Source organism: Lytechinus variegatus, chromosome 19 (assembly GCF_018143015.1).
Source record: "Lytechinus variegatus isolate NC3 chromosome 19, Lvar_3.0, whole genome shotgun sequence".
NCBI lineage: Eukaryota > Metazoa > Echinodermata > Echinoidea > Temnopleuroida > Toxopneustidae > Lytechinus > Lytechinus variegatus.
The window spans coordinates 12,349,271-12,362,740 of NC_054758.1; the positions used below are offsets into that span (position 1 = coordinate 12,349,271).

Sequence of the window (13,470 nt, forward strand, 5' to 3'; positions counted from 1 at the left end):
TCGAACATGCTCGAAACTTGTTTGCGGGCGAGTTCAAGGCTTGCACGCAACGCTGCGACAGGGCCTTCGTGGTAAATTCAATTTCCTAATTCAATGGACTAAATTCCCACTTGGTCCACACACCCACTTTCTGTCTGGTCCCACTCCACATGGTCTATTCCGACTTAGTCCACAACCAGTTTATCCACTTATCATTTGGTCTAATCCCCACTTAGCCTATCTACCATTTGTCTAACTTCAAGTTAGGCTATACCCATTTCGTCTGGACCGAGACAAAAGAATAGGTAGTCTAGTATTAGACCAGTGAGGGATGGTCCAATTGGCACTTGGACCAAACTGATACTAGACTAAGTGGGTTTAGCCATGATGATGCCAATACTAACCAAACATGTATGTATTCATCATATCAGTGCTACTAACATGTAATAATAATAATACATAAGATAGAAATAGAGTCTCAACCTACCACAAATAATGATTTAACCGATTAAGGCACTGTTCTATATAATTATGTAGTCTTGAGAAAATGTAAGAATTGCAGAGGTACATATACACTTTCACATCTTCAAAGAAAGAAGAGGATAACATGCAAAGTACTGTACAGGTTATATGATGCAAGGGTAGGTCCTACACATGATTTAATTCAATACAAATCGAGTGTATGAAAGAGAATTCCCGTCATGAACACAGGAATATAATGTAAGTGAATGTCGTCACTATTGCTTTCTTGCTCGATGGAAGTTCAATTTTTCATTTCAAGACAGAGGACCGCTTCAATCGGATTCTCGACATACATTCATTATTTATCAGATTCTTGTTTTATACAAGAGATATGACTTCTGTTTCCTTGGTTGCAAACTTTATTTTCATGTATCATAACCATTACTAACAATTTTGTGTATGAAACATAATTCTGTCCAGAAACAATGGAGCTACGATTCTTGTTGCGATGGGAACATAGTTCACCTATCACCATAGTTGCTAGCAAAGCCTGAGTATGAAAGAGAACTCTGTCCACAAGCAATGGCGCTATGATTCTTGTTGCCATGGTTACACAATACATCTTGATTCCGGGACGGCAGTGGAACCGCATCAATTTGATTTGTGTTCTATGGATGAGAGTATCCTGGCAGCTTCCGTGCGTTGGCTGGACGACATCTGTTGGGAGATGTGGATGATGGAGTCTAAGGCGACATCAGGGTTCTCAAGGATTAGCCTGCAGAAAGGAAAAAAAGGAAGATCAGAGATGATTGTGAAATTCTCATTAGGGGTAATTTCATGCAATCTTTGACCTATTTGTTTGTCCAACCCCCCATTTGTTTTTTGTTTACTTTCCTACTTCACTTGTCGTTGTGCTGCACTCAACCCAGGTGAGGTGAATGGGTACCAAGTAGGAAGAAATTCCTTGAATGCTTCAGCGCCTACATGACAGCACAGCTAAAGCCAGGGTGATAATAGCAGGGCGTTGTATTTTAGTATTATTAATCACTTCATGAAATGCCCAAACCTTGATTACATGTATTTGAGAGCATTACAAGCTTGATGAGACAAATAGTTTCGAAAAAGTACCAAATATAGGGTTCATATTGCATGGGATTGCCCCTATGAAGTGATTGATTGTAAAATGGGTTAACTGCTTGTTTAATCCATCCATTCATAAATTCATTCATGCATACATTCCTTCCTTCCCTTATTCATTGATCCAGTTATCTACAGTATTCATCCACTCATTCATCCATCTATCCATCCATCCATCCACCCATCCATCTCTCCATCCATCCATCCATCCACCCATCCATCTATCCATCCATCCATCCATCCATCCATCTATCTATCTATCCATCCATCCATCCATCCATCCACCCATCCATCTATCCAACCATCCATCCCTCCATCCCTCCATCCATCCATCCAACCATCCATCCCTCCATCCATCCACACACCCACCCATCCCTCCCTGCACTCATCCCTCCATCCATCCTAATAAAATCTCCCTTACTGTCTCATCTGTTGCATGATGCTGTCCCTCTTTACTGATTTAATGTTCTCCACCAAGAAGGATGTATTCGTCTCCTTTTCTTTCTTCTCTTGTTCTGCTAACCAGTTCGTCACAGCCTTGTTATCCTCCCAAAGATAGGACTAGACAAGAAAAAAGGTGAATACAAAGTTAAGCGAAGTCTGTAGAAACAAACCACTCACAAATCAAATAACAATTGAGGTTTAAAAAAAAGTGCAAAAAACCTACTTCATCTATTTAAAGACAAAATTAATTCTAAGGTCCGCAGAGTAGGAGTATGGAGTAAACCAAATTTTTCTTGCTTTCCAGGGAATAATTTTGCTTTACAAATTTGAATAGCAATTTTGATTTATAAGAGAAAAGCTCTCAAATAAGTAATGTACAGTCCTATGTAAATATATGATATACAAAAGACTTTATGCATAGCAGTCTTTCCAAAATGAGGAGCATATTGCGATGCGATACCAGGAAAATTATTTCCTGCTTTCAAATTAAATAAGGCAATTTTATCTTATCATGTTTACTGTGCCCAGATTTTACTTTAATCCTGTTTTTATCTTTTGTTTGTGAGGATCATCTCCAACAAGCTATCTGTGTGCTTTTTATGATCTTCCCTCCAACAGATATTTGATTACCTTTTTTTTGTATATTCATATGCAGGGGAAGGCGGGGTAAGTTGTGACACTTTTGCATGTTAGAATTGATATGACTAGTAATATTGTAGAAATAAATACCTTGCCTTTAAATTTGATTCTTGGGAAAGGTTTTTCACCTATACATGACTTTCTACCCCACACTGAAAGTCATTAAGACCTTTGAAATAACCGATGTCAAATGGTTCAACTTGCCCCATATATGGGGTAAGTTGTACCACCATCTGGGGGTAAGTTGAGCCACAAAAACTATGTACAAAATGTATGCGGGAAGAACCAGGATGTCCATTTTTTATTTAAAGTCTTTTCACTTGCTAATTCTCAATAAATACTAACATCTTCTAAAAGCAAAAGAACTGTCATGTGAATTTGCTCCTTTCTGCCTGCATACCAATGGCTTTTTACATTTTTTAATTTTTTATTATACATCACCATAAGAATTAACATGGCTCAACTTGCCCCATGTTGATTTGGCTTAAATTAACCCAATCCGAACTTATTGCGATATTTTCACATCCACACATTTCTCATGCATTCATCATGTAAAAAACTATGACAAGAATGAGAATCCATACCTGGACCAACAATATTGTTCGTATTTCTATAATATATTTAAAGATGTGTGTTGGTCAAAAGCACTTATCTATTTCACACCCTTTTTTACTTTTTTGGCTGAAATTTTTATTTTTCCCTCTAAAAAAGTACTTTTTGTTCAAAGTTGGAAATAAAGTGGTTGGGTTAAGGGTTATGCAATGGGTCATCAATACATGACACCACCACTATGTCTGACTCATTCATTATTAGCCTGGGGGTGGTGGCTCAACTTGCCCCTATGCTAAACTTACCCCGCCTTCCCTACAGTTAAACCTGTGTTAGTGACCACCTTTCTATAGCAACTACCTGCCAATAGTGACCAAAAACTTCTTCCATAAGAGGCATATTATGTGTACATGAACCCGTCTTCTGCAGCCACCTGTCGATAAAGGCCATATTCTCAATTTCCCTTGGGTGGCAACTATAGATAGGTTTCACTGTATGTATGAAATGTTTTGAAGTGGAAATAAATGAATGAAATGAAATCTCCTCACATTCACTGTTCCCTGGTCTTCCACGAACCATCTCCTTAGCATGGACTGGATCTCTCCGTGGGAGAGCTTAGGGTTACCCTTAGAGATCCTCTTGGTAACGGCATGCTCCAGGATGAGACGGCGCAACCTCCAGTAGAAGAACGTCCTGGATGTCTTCCACTTGAGGATTTCCTGCGGAAAGAGGATATCAAAATATACATTCAGTAGCTGGTTAAGGAGCTGTGGAGTACAAATGTAATGGAAGTTACACAGGGTAAGTTTTTTTTTTCTTTCTTTTTTGCAGAGGTATAAAGTGGGAGTCTATTGTCATGTATGTAAAGATTGTTAGGAAATGAGACGTATATAATCATATCTGCGCAATGTATGGCTTCTGTGAAAACTTATCTGCAATGTGCTGCACTCGACCCGGGTGTAGAAAATTGGTTCCTGGCAGGCACATTCATTGTTTGAAATGGTTGTGTGCCTAAACTGAGAGCAGCTTACAGTCAGGGCAAAAACAACAATCAATAAGACTTACTGAGATGACTCCCTTCTCCTGCATGCGACCTGCCCTGTCGTGAAGGTCAGCGAAGGTCACAGCGACAGTGTGATAAATGGGTAACAAGGCATCCTCTCTTTCTGTCAGCTGTTTGGTGAGTGCTGCAGGGAGAAAATTAAATGAATGAAATTATAATTCAATATAATACCTTTCCGAGTATCACCATAATAATAATAACTCTTATTTACCCAGGGTAGCCACTCTCAGCTGTAAGCTGTTCTTCCAGCGGGCCCTGCATAACATAATATGTTATTATTACCCTTCTCCATTCTAAATGCTGAGCGCCAAGCAAGAAGGCAGAAGGTCCCATTTTTATAAGTCTTTGGTATGACTCGGCTGGGGATCGAACCCACGACCTCCCGTCCATGAGCCACCATGTCCATCATCAATCATCATCATCTTCTCATTCTCGTCGTCATCACTAGCATTATTATTGTTGTAATTATCATTATCATCACCATTGTTGTCATCACTATCATCGTCATCATCATCACCATCGTCACCCTCCTCCTCCTCATCATCATCATCGTCCTTATCTTCATCATCATCATCTTCATCATCGTCGTCATCGTCATCATCATCATAATAATCATTGCCATCACTATCACCATCACAACCACCACCATCCTCTGCCGCCTCCTCCTCCTCCTCCTCCTCATCATCATCATCATCATCATCATCATCATCATCATCATCATCATCATCATCATCATCATCATCATCATCATCATCATCATCATCATCATCATCATCATCATCATCATCATCATCATCATCATCATCATCATCATCATCATCATCATCATCATCATCATCATCACCACCACCACCACCACCACCACCACCACCATCATCATCATCATCATCATCATCATCATCATCATCATCATCATCATCATCTTCATCTTCATCATCATCATCATCATCATCATCATCACCACCTCCACCACAACCACCACCTCCATCATCACCACCACCCCTACCTGTCTTTTCATCTTTGCTGAGCGTTGGTCTGGCCAGTTTCTCCATGAGAGCAGAACAAACCGGATCGATGCGTCTCATCACTTTCACTTGGTCCTTCTTACGGAATTTGATCTCTACCGTACCCTCTGGTTCTAGAACTCCTCCCCTAAAAGAATGAAAATGGGATATATGTCTAAGAATGTTCTCAAACATCTTTCATCCAGAGAAATGACCATTATATCATAATCAAATATAAACCTTAACAATTGGATTAACCAGGATCTTTATTATGATGTATCAAAAAGATATAAAAATCTCTGGTGGATAAGAAATATTTCTGATGTTCTTTATAAGGCACATGGTTTACATGTCAATTGCCAAGCTTTTATATTCAACTGAAAATATATTTTTTTTCTTAGCTCTTTTGACATTCAAATTATTTATAAAAAACTTTCAGGAAAACATTACTACTTCCTATATAAGGGGAAGTTCACCCTGACAAAAAGTTTATTGTAAAAATAGCAGAAAAAATAATAAAAAATATTGCCGAAGGTTTGAGAAAAATTCTTCAAATAATTAAAAAGTTATTAGAATTTCAATTATTTGATTTGTGACGTCATATGCGAGCAGCATTCCTACATAGCAAATGGTAAAAAATCAATGAAATGTCATTTTCTCAGAAAATTGAAAATGGTTTTCACTGTAACTTTTGTATATCAATAGACAAATCATTTCACACCCGATCATGAAAAGAAAACAAAATTAAGTCATCAGGAACCATACAAAATTTGAAATTCATACATTTTATATTACATAACACATGGGGCAGCTGCTCGTTTATGACGTCACAAATCCAAAATTTTGAACTCTAATAACTTTCTTACTCTTTAACGGATTTTCCTCAAACCTTCACCAATATTTTTTACTATTTTTTCTGCTATTTTTACAACAAAGTTTTCTTCAGGGTGAACTTCCCCTTTAATTCATCAATGATTAGAGATAACCCTAGTAAACATAACAAAAATGTGTACTTATACAGATTTAAAAAAAGGTTTTGATATATTTGATTTTCCATTATTTCAGCATAAACTTACAGTACTAGGCAATGGCTTACTGTCTAATACATGCAAGTTAAACCAAGAACCTGTAACATAAACCATTATGATACTGACTGATCTTACGGCTGATTTTTTGACTGATTATACACAATAACCTATTCAAAACATACAGTATCAATCAAGGCCCCGTCTTACAAAGAGTTCCGATTGATCCACTCAATCGTAACTATGGAAGTCAGTGTCATCATTTTTTCTACAGGAAATTTGCAAAATGTCCTTTGCAAACAAAGGAGAACAGACCAAATAGTCAAGAAATCAATGAATTTATGGATATACATTCTTATCTAGAATTTTTTTTTAACATGCATTTTATATGTTGACTTTGCTGGCTTTCCATAATTGCGATTGATCAGATCAATCGCAACTCTTTGTAAGACAGGCCCCAGCTACATGATCCATCACCAGGCTCTATTATGCAGGGTTCAGTAATGGGTCGGATTATCATTGACGTACCTGCTGTCTTCATCGGCATACATCTCCATGTACTTAGGATTGATAGAGGGATCGATAACCACCCAAGATCCTCCTCTCAGCTCAGCGAAGGGCGGGATGTAGACCATCACTGGTTGCTTGTACTCGCACAGGCCGTCGACGATGTAGGACCCGTACTTCAGCACCTGCTCGTACATGTCTGGAAAGTGGAAATGGAGGGAGTGCTTGTCACATAACAGTTACTATTCTAACAGAACACTCTCACTCTAGAAAGAAGCAACGCACTTTGTGTCTGTGCATATATAGCTGGCTGGTCCACTCCTTCCTACATGTACATCATACTATTTCTCTGTCCCTCCAATCATCCATTTAATAGCCATACTTGAAATTATGTTACCCCCTGTCTTTATCTTAATTTCTCTTATCTTTGCTTGTTGATTTGTATGCTTAATATATGTTATTCTACTATGTATCGTGTAATCTTCTGTCTATATCATGTACTATTCTAAATTATTTTGTGCAAACAAATTGAATTTCCTTTTGTACTCGAGTACAATTGGACAATAAAAATATCTGAATCTGAATCCATTTATCAAACGCTCCCCTTTCCATGCCCCCTCCCTTCATCCATCTCTATATTCATCCTTCCCTCCCTCCATCCAATTCTATAACTATCCCTCCCCTTCCTACATTTCTCTATCAATCCATCCATCCCTTGATCCTTCCCTCCCCTTCCTCTGCCCTCCCTACCCCTATCCTTCCCTCCCTCTCTCTTTCCTTCTTCCCCTTCCCTCCCTCCCTCCCTCCCTCCCTCCATCTATCTATCAAGCCATCCCTCACTCTTTTTATCCATCCATCCCTCCTTCATCTTTCCATCCATCACCCCTCTCCTCTTAATCCACCGCTTCCCTCCCTCCATTCTTCATTTTACCTTTCATTCCTCCAGAGAAACCTCTCCAGTTGGCAAAGACAATGAGTGGTAACCCTTCTCTGTTGAAATCCTTGATGGCCTGTGCAGTCTTGAAGGCTGAGTCTGGGTACCACACCATTCCAGCTTGAGAAATCGTCTATTTTGAAAGTACAAAGGACAAACATTTTCTGAATGTAAGAAATATTCAAATAGAAGATTTGACTAACGATATTATTTTTTCTTGAATAATTACTTTGCAATAACTCATGATGTCATAAGTATAATACTGGAATGTACAATCGTATGCTAAAAAAAAAATCATTGAGAAACCGTGAGATGAACTACCAATTACATGTACATGACTTGTACCCAGTGGGTGCATAATAAAGCTATTAATAGTTACGAGCGATTTTGCAGACTACTGATGATCCTTTCTTGTGGTAAATGATAAACACCAAATCTACATTAATGTGCATTTAACGTGCATTTAATGTGCATTAAGAAAGGATCACCAGTCATTCTTAAAGATGCTTGCTACTAACAGCTTTATGAAACACCCACCAGGTTAAAGAGAGAGTGAAAGACAGAAAGAGAGCTGACGATAAGGAGAGGGGAGGATAAAATAGAGAGAGTACAATAATGTACAAAAAAAATGTAAAAATTTTACCTTCGCTTCTGAGTTAGGATTGCCTGGGTCAGCAGGGATCTCAATGTTCACCGACCTCGTCTCCACGGCGACGACACCAACAGGAATACCTCCCAATCTTTTAAAATAAGAGGAAGGAGAATACAAAGGATGAATAATGTTTGCTGGAAAAGTAGCAACATTAAAAGTACTGCCATTACATGTATATTGGATTAAAAACTCAGTGTCCTTCTTTAAATTTAAACTAGGACAGTTTTTAATGTCACACTTTGACAAAGAAAATATATGATGCAAAACACTGAAATTGAATAAAATATATATAAACCGTACACACTGTGCTCTGATTTCTTTCACAAAATATTAAATACAAACAGTACAAGGAAAATCATTAAGGCCCTCAATAGCATCTACATGTATCACAGCATTTCAATGCAAATTAAAAAATTGCTGAACTCCTACACACACATTTTTGCCCTTTCTCTTCTTATTCCTGATACAATAACTGTAAAAGAAAACACACCAATGAATAGAAAACCAAACTGCTGCAATTTGAAGTATATATAATCTAAGCGAATAAGGTTTTAATAAATGAAATGTCCCCAATTCTGAGTCGAAATACAAGTACTCGAGGTTATAAAAAAATCCATGATGCCTGACTCACTTGGCTCTTCCTGCAACGACAGTCTGGGCCCATGGTTCCATAATCTCCATGAAGCTACCCTTGTCAAAGAATCCAGACTGCCACTCACTGACCTTATCTGAAACAAGATTAATGTTGATTGATTGATTGATGTCTGCATGTAGATGGTTTTAATATTAATGATTATATTTTGGATGACAATACAGTATGTCCTATTTTATCATAATCAGCTTCTTCACAATCATGGTCATCATGATCAGGGTTATTACAGTATGATCGCTTTCTTCATGACCATCATCACTATCACAAATGCTATACATGTAGCATCCTTCTGCACCTCAACCTCATATCATTAAATTCTTTCTCACCTAAATCATCATCAACATAATTTGCATCAGCATCATCGGCAGCAGCACCATCATCATTACCATCATCATCATCCTTGTAACCATCACCATCATTATTAACATCACCATCATCATCATCCTTGTAACCATCACCATCATTATCATCATCATCATCATCATCATCATCATCATCACCATATTCATTATCATCATTATCATCACCATATTCATTATCATCATTATCATCATCATTATCATCACCATCATCATCACCATCATCATCACCATCATCATCATCATCAACAGCATCAACATAATCATCATCAACATCATCATCACCATCATCATCACCACCATCATCATCATCAACATCATCATCAGGATCATCATCGCCAACGTCGTCGTCACTGCCATCCCTTACCTGGGTTGGGTCGACCAGCAAGCATGTGTCTTGGATCGTATGGTGCCTTTGATGGGATAAAATCAATCTCCCTTTCTATTGGGTCTGCACTGGGAATGATGGGAACGAGGCTATCCTTTGCCTAGAAAAAAAAATTTAAAAAATAATAATTATGCACTACATTCATACACAAAATGCTTTAATGGGAAGAAAAAAGAGCTGGGAGGAAGGTGACGGCAGCATCTTTATCAGCATCTGTCTCAGCATGACCCTCCTTTGTCTGTACAAATTGCCCTACAGACTGCTATTCTAGGAAAAATATCACCTACATGTAGCACTACATAATTGTCTTTTGAGAAGACTACATGTACATCGTAGATGACTACTGTGTCAGTTTCTCCTATCACATTTAAAATAATTATGTGCTAAATACTTTATTAAAAATAATACACTACGCTAATTATATAAATTGTATACTAGATCATGTAGACAATGCATTATATACAAAATATCCATATACAAATGTACATATATGTCAATGTTTCTAAAGCCCATTAAAGTAATGTTAAGCTTATATAAAGTGACTGTGATTCTAAAATGTGAGCGTAACAAATTTTGACACTGTAGGAAACAAAATGGAATGAAATTGAAATAAAGTAAATTGAATTGAATTACATTAAAGCAAAAAGAACTGAATTAAACTGAATGGGACTAAAATGAACTGAATGGAATGGAGTTGAAATAAATTGAATTGACTGGAATGGATTTTGAAAAAAATTGAACTGAATTGAATTGAAATAGTTTACAGAGAATCGCCTCACCTTTGGCATGTACGAGAGCCACCTGAGTAGCGTCCCCACACCGTCAAAGTCATCCCTTGAGACGGCGTGTGTGACACCATTGTTGTGCATGATCTGTATGCCGCCAAGCTGGCTGTTAGACGTGTAGACCTCTTGTCCGAGGACTTTGTTCAGTGCGGCCGCTCCCGTCAGGATGATGTGGGAGTTCTCATTCTGGACGATGCGCTGACCGAGGCGGACCACGTATGATCCGATTCCAATGGCGCGGCAGGTGACCTGAAAGTGGAACAATTTTCAAACTATAAACTTTAATATTTGCGGGTGACAGGAAGATTGCATGAACTTGTTATGGATTTTTTTTTGGCAAAAAAAAAATTCTGGAGATTTACCTAATATAAGTGTTACAAATATTTTCATTCTAACCATCAATACCCCCCCCCCTTTTTTTGCTTTATGAAGCATGTATCTTTTTTACACTACTCTCATATTTATTATGTATAATGCACATCTTATACATGTACCTTTCTGATAAAACAGAAAACATTCCGCATGCAAGCAGCGTAAATGCACTGACATTCCAGCAATACATCATATTTGGGTTTTTTTTTAATGCCTCCGTTAAACATCCTAAACTCGGTTTTCAAAAATTAAACCCTGGTTTGAAGTTGTGGTTTGTGGTTTAACTACATGTACCGATAGCCAATTGAGGCACAAATCCTTAACAGTACAAATCCACTTTATTAACCAATTTGACACTCAAATCGTTCATAATTGTCTAGGAACGATAACTGAAGTATTTTCTTTTATTATGAAAGCAAAAGGAAACAAAATAGTACACATAAGAAATATACAATATAAACATAATTTTTGAAATTTTGGCTCCCCATAATTTTAGCACAGAGTTAAACCGTGGTCTAAGCTACATGTCAACCTGACTTCAGAATACGGGCCCCTGGGTGGGTATGGGAAAAATGCAAGCTTTTAAATTGATACAGAGACTCCTTTGGTCATACAGCATCTTTAACATCAGATTTAAAACTAAAGCCAATGTTTTTTATTTCATAATTTTTTTTCACAAACATCCATCAAAGTCCTTTCATGAAATGCTCCCCTATTCATGAGAAAAAAAATTGAGAAACAAAGCTTAATCTGACCACTGGTTATTCGACCTTTGACCCCAACTAAATGGTTCTCCCTTGTACATGTACGTACCATGTTGAGGGTGATGATCTGCTCATAGGCTCTTGATGTCCCTCCTGCGATCATACCACTTCCTCTTAGGTTTTCTACACCCAATCCTTCATCCTTGCCTAATGTAAAAAAAAATATATATATATATATATAAAAAAGGGCAATTCCATAAAATGATCAACCTTTAAGTATGTCCGACCCCCAATTTTCTTAAGTTTTACTTCACTTCATAAACTGATGAAGTCTTGGTCCTTTTAAGACATTACAGTCTGTCAAAAGAACAAGAAATCAGAGACAGAGTATTTCATGAAGGTTCAACATATAGGTGGTTGGATGTACATATTTTATGGAATTGCCCAAAAGAAACTCAAGTATTAGCTTTATACATACTGGTGGGTGTGTCATTCTAGAAATAGAAAAAAAAATGCCTAGAATATAATAATATGTCCATTTATATAGCACAGTTACTATGTGCATATGCTCAACTGCGCTTTGATACTTGGCTATCATATTATTACCCCGGCTGTAGCTGAGCAGCCATATAATAGGCGCTAAAGCGTTCAAGGAATGAATCCTACCGGGCACCCATTCACCTCACCTGGGTTGAGTGCAGCACAGTGTGGATGAATTTCTTGCCGAAGGAATTTAGGCCATTACTGGGATTCGAACCCACAACCCTCTGTTTCAAAGTCTGAAGACTAATCCACTGGGCCACAACGCTCCACGTCAATATGAGAAATAGACCAACTGCTTGAGAACAAAGTTAATATAAAGCTCACCTATGATGTCTGTAATCTTGTAGCGAGATTCTCCATCTTCTTCGATGTGATCGGCACGGATAGAGTTCAAAGGAGTCAGCTTCTTGAAGTCACTCGGTGTGAGATAGAGGTATTTGAATCCCTACAAATAATAAAAATCAGATATTTATCTGAATGAATAAGCCAATCAAATATCAATAAAACAAAAAAAAATCAATTGATTCATTTTTCAAATGATAAAATGAACCAAAGCCATGAAAAGTTTAAATATTCAGACATACAAGGTATGTATGTTACGGCGGAAGACAACGGCAGTACTTTTGGCAGAAGTTGCAGAGGACCAAGGGATAAGGAATAAGATTACTGCAAACATACACTGCTCTGAATAAACAAAATGAAATAATTATCAGATATTTACTGCTTTGTAGGGCAATAGCAAGGAATAACTACACATACTTTGATTAAAAAAAAAATCATGCTCTAGTCAGAAATGCTTGAGCACTTAAGCACAGCCTTTTGCTGGCAAACGCCAAGCTGGTATTAAACCAATTACCTAGGAAACATTTTACGTCTAGGTTAATCAGTCAAAGCGGCTGGGGTTATAGATGACAGAAATTACTCTCAGGCAGAGTGGGGATTCGAACTAACAACCTTGCGATTACAGTATGAGTCCTAAGCTCTAACCACTACACCACGCAACAAGACATTCCAGGCTTGTAAAGCCAGGGTTTGGAAGCCTGTAGGGAAGTGAAATGACAATGTGATATGCCCTACACATATACAGATTATCATTATTACAAGATCTTATGACTGGAATAGGCATACCTTCTCCGGTTCTTTTGCATCTTCCCAGGCGACCTTGAAGAGGTACTTGACCTCATCAGCCAGTCCGATCCTAGCCCCGCTGTTGGCCGAGATGTAGATGCGGGGAATCCCCTTCTCGACTGCATGGTCTGAGGCTTTCTGCAT

The 13,470-nt window shown here is 37.9% G+C and overlaps 1 protein-coding gene across 1 annotated transcript in view; it reads right to left on the reverse strand.

Annotated features, from left to right (window-relative positions):
* Positions 1 to 876: 876 nt before the first annotated feature.
* The window catches only part of LOC121406051 (acetyl-CoA carboxylase-like), a 69,407-nt gene continuing 56,813 nt past the window's right edge, over positions 877 to 13,470 (reverse strand). The window contains exons 40-53 of the mRNA XM_041597059.1: positions 13,327 to 13,464; positions 12,523 to 12,643; positions 11,765 to 11,862; positions 10,574 to 10,828; positions 9,774 to 9,894; positions 9,027 to 9,123; positions 8,387 to 8,483; positions 7,741 to 7,876; positions 6,831 to 7,008; positions 5,280 to 5,425; positions 4,276 to 4,397; positions 3,759 to 3,929; positions 2,000 to 2,139; positions 877 to 1,216 (exon numbers count right to left, since the gene is read on the reverse strand). Of these exons, the coding sequence (XP_041452993.1) occupies positions 1,093 to 1,216; positions 2,000 to 2,139; positions 3,759 to 3,929; positions 4,276 to 4,397; positions 5,280 to 5,425; positions 6,831 to 7,008; positions 7,741 to 7,876; positions 8,387 to 8,483; positions 9,027 to 9,123; positions 9,774 to 9,894; positions 10,574 to 10,828; positions 11,765 to 11,862; positions 12,523 to 12,643; positions 13,327 to 13,464 (1,944 nt within the window). The 3' untranslated portion in view covers positions 877 to 1,092. The remainder of the gene's footprint in view (positions 1,217 to 1,999; positions 2,140 to 3,758; positions 3,930 to 4,275; positions 4,398 to 5,279; positions 5,426 to 6,830; positions 7,009 to 7,740; positions 7,877 to 8,386; positions 8,484 to 9,026; positions 9,124 to 9,773; positions 9,895 to 10,573; positions 10,829 to 11,764; positions 11,863 to 12,522; positions 12,644 to 13,326; positions 13,465 to 13,470) is intronic.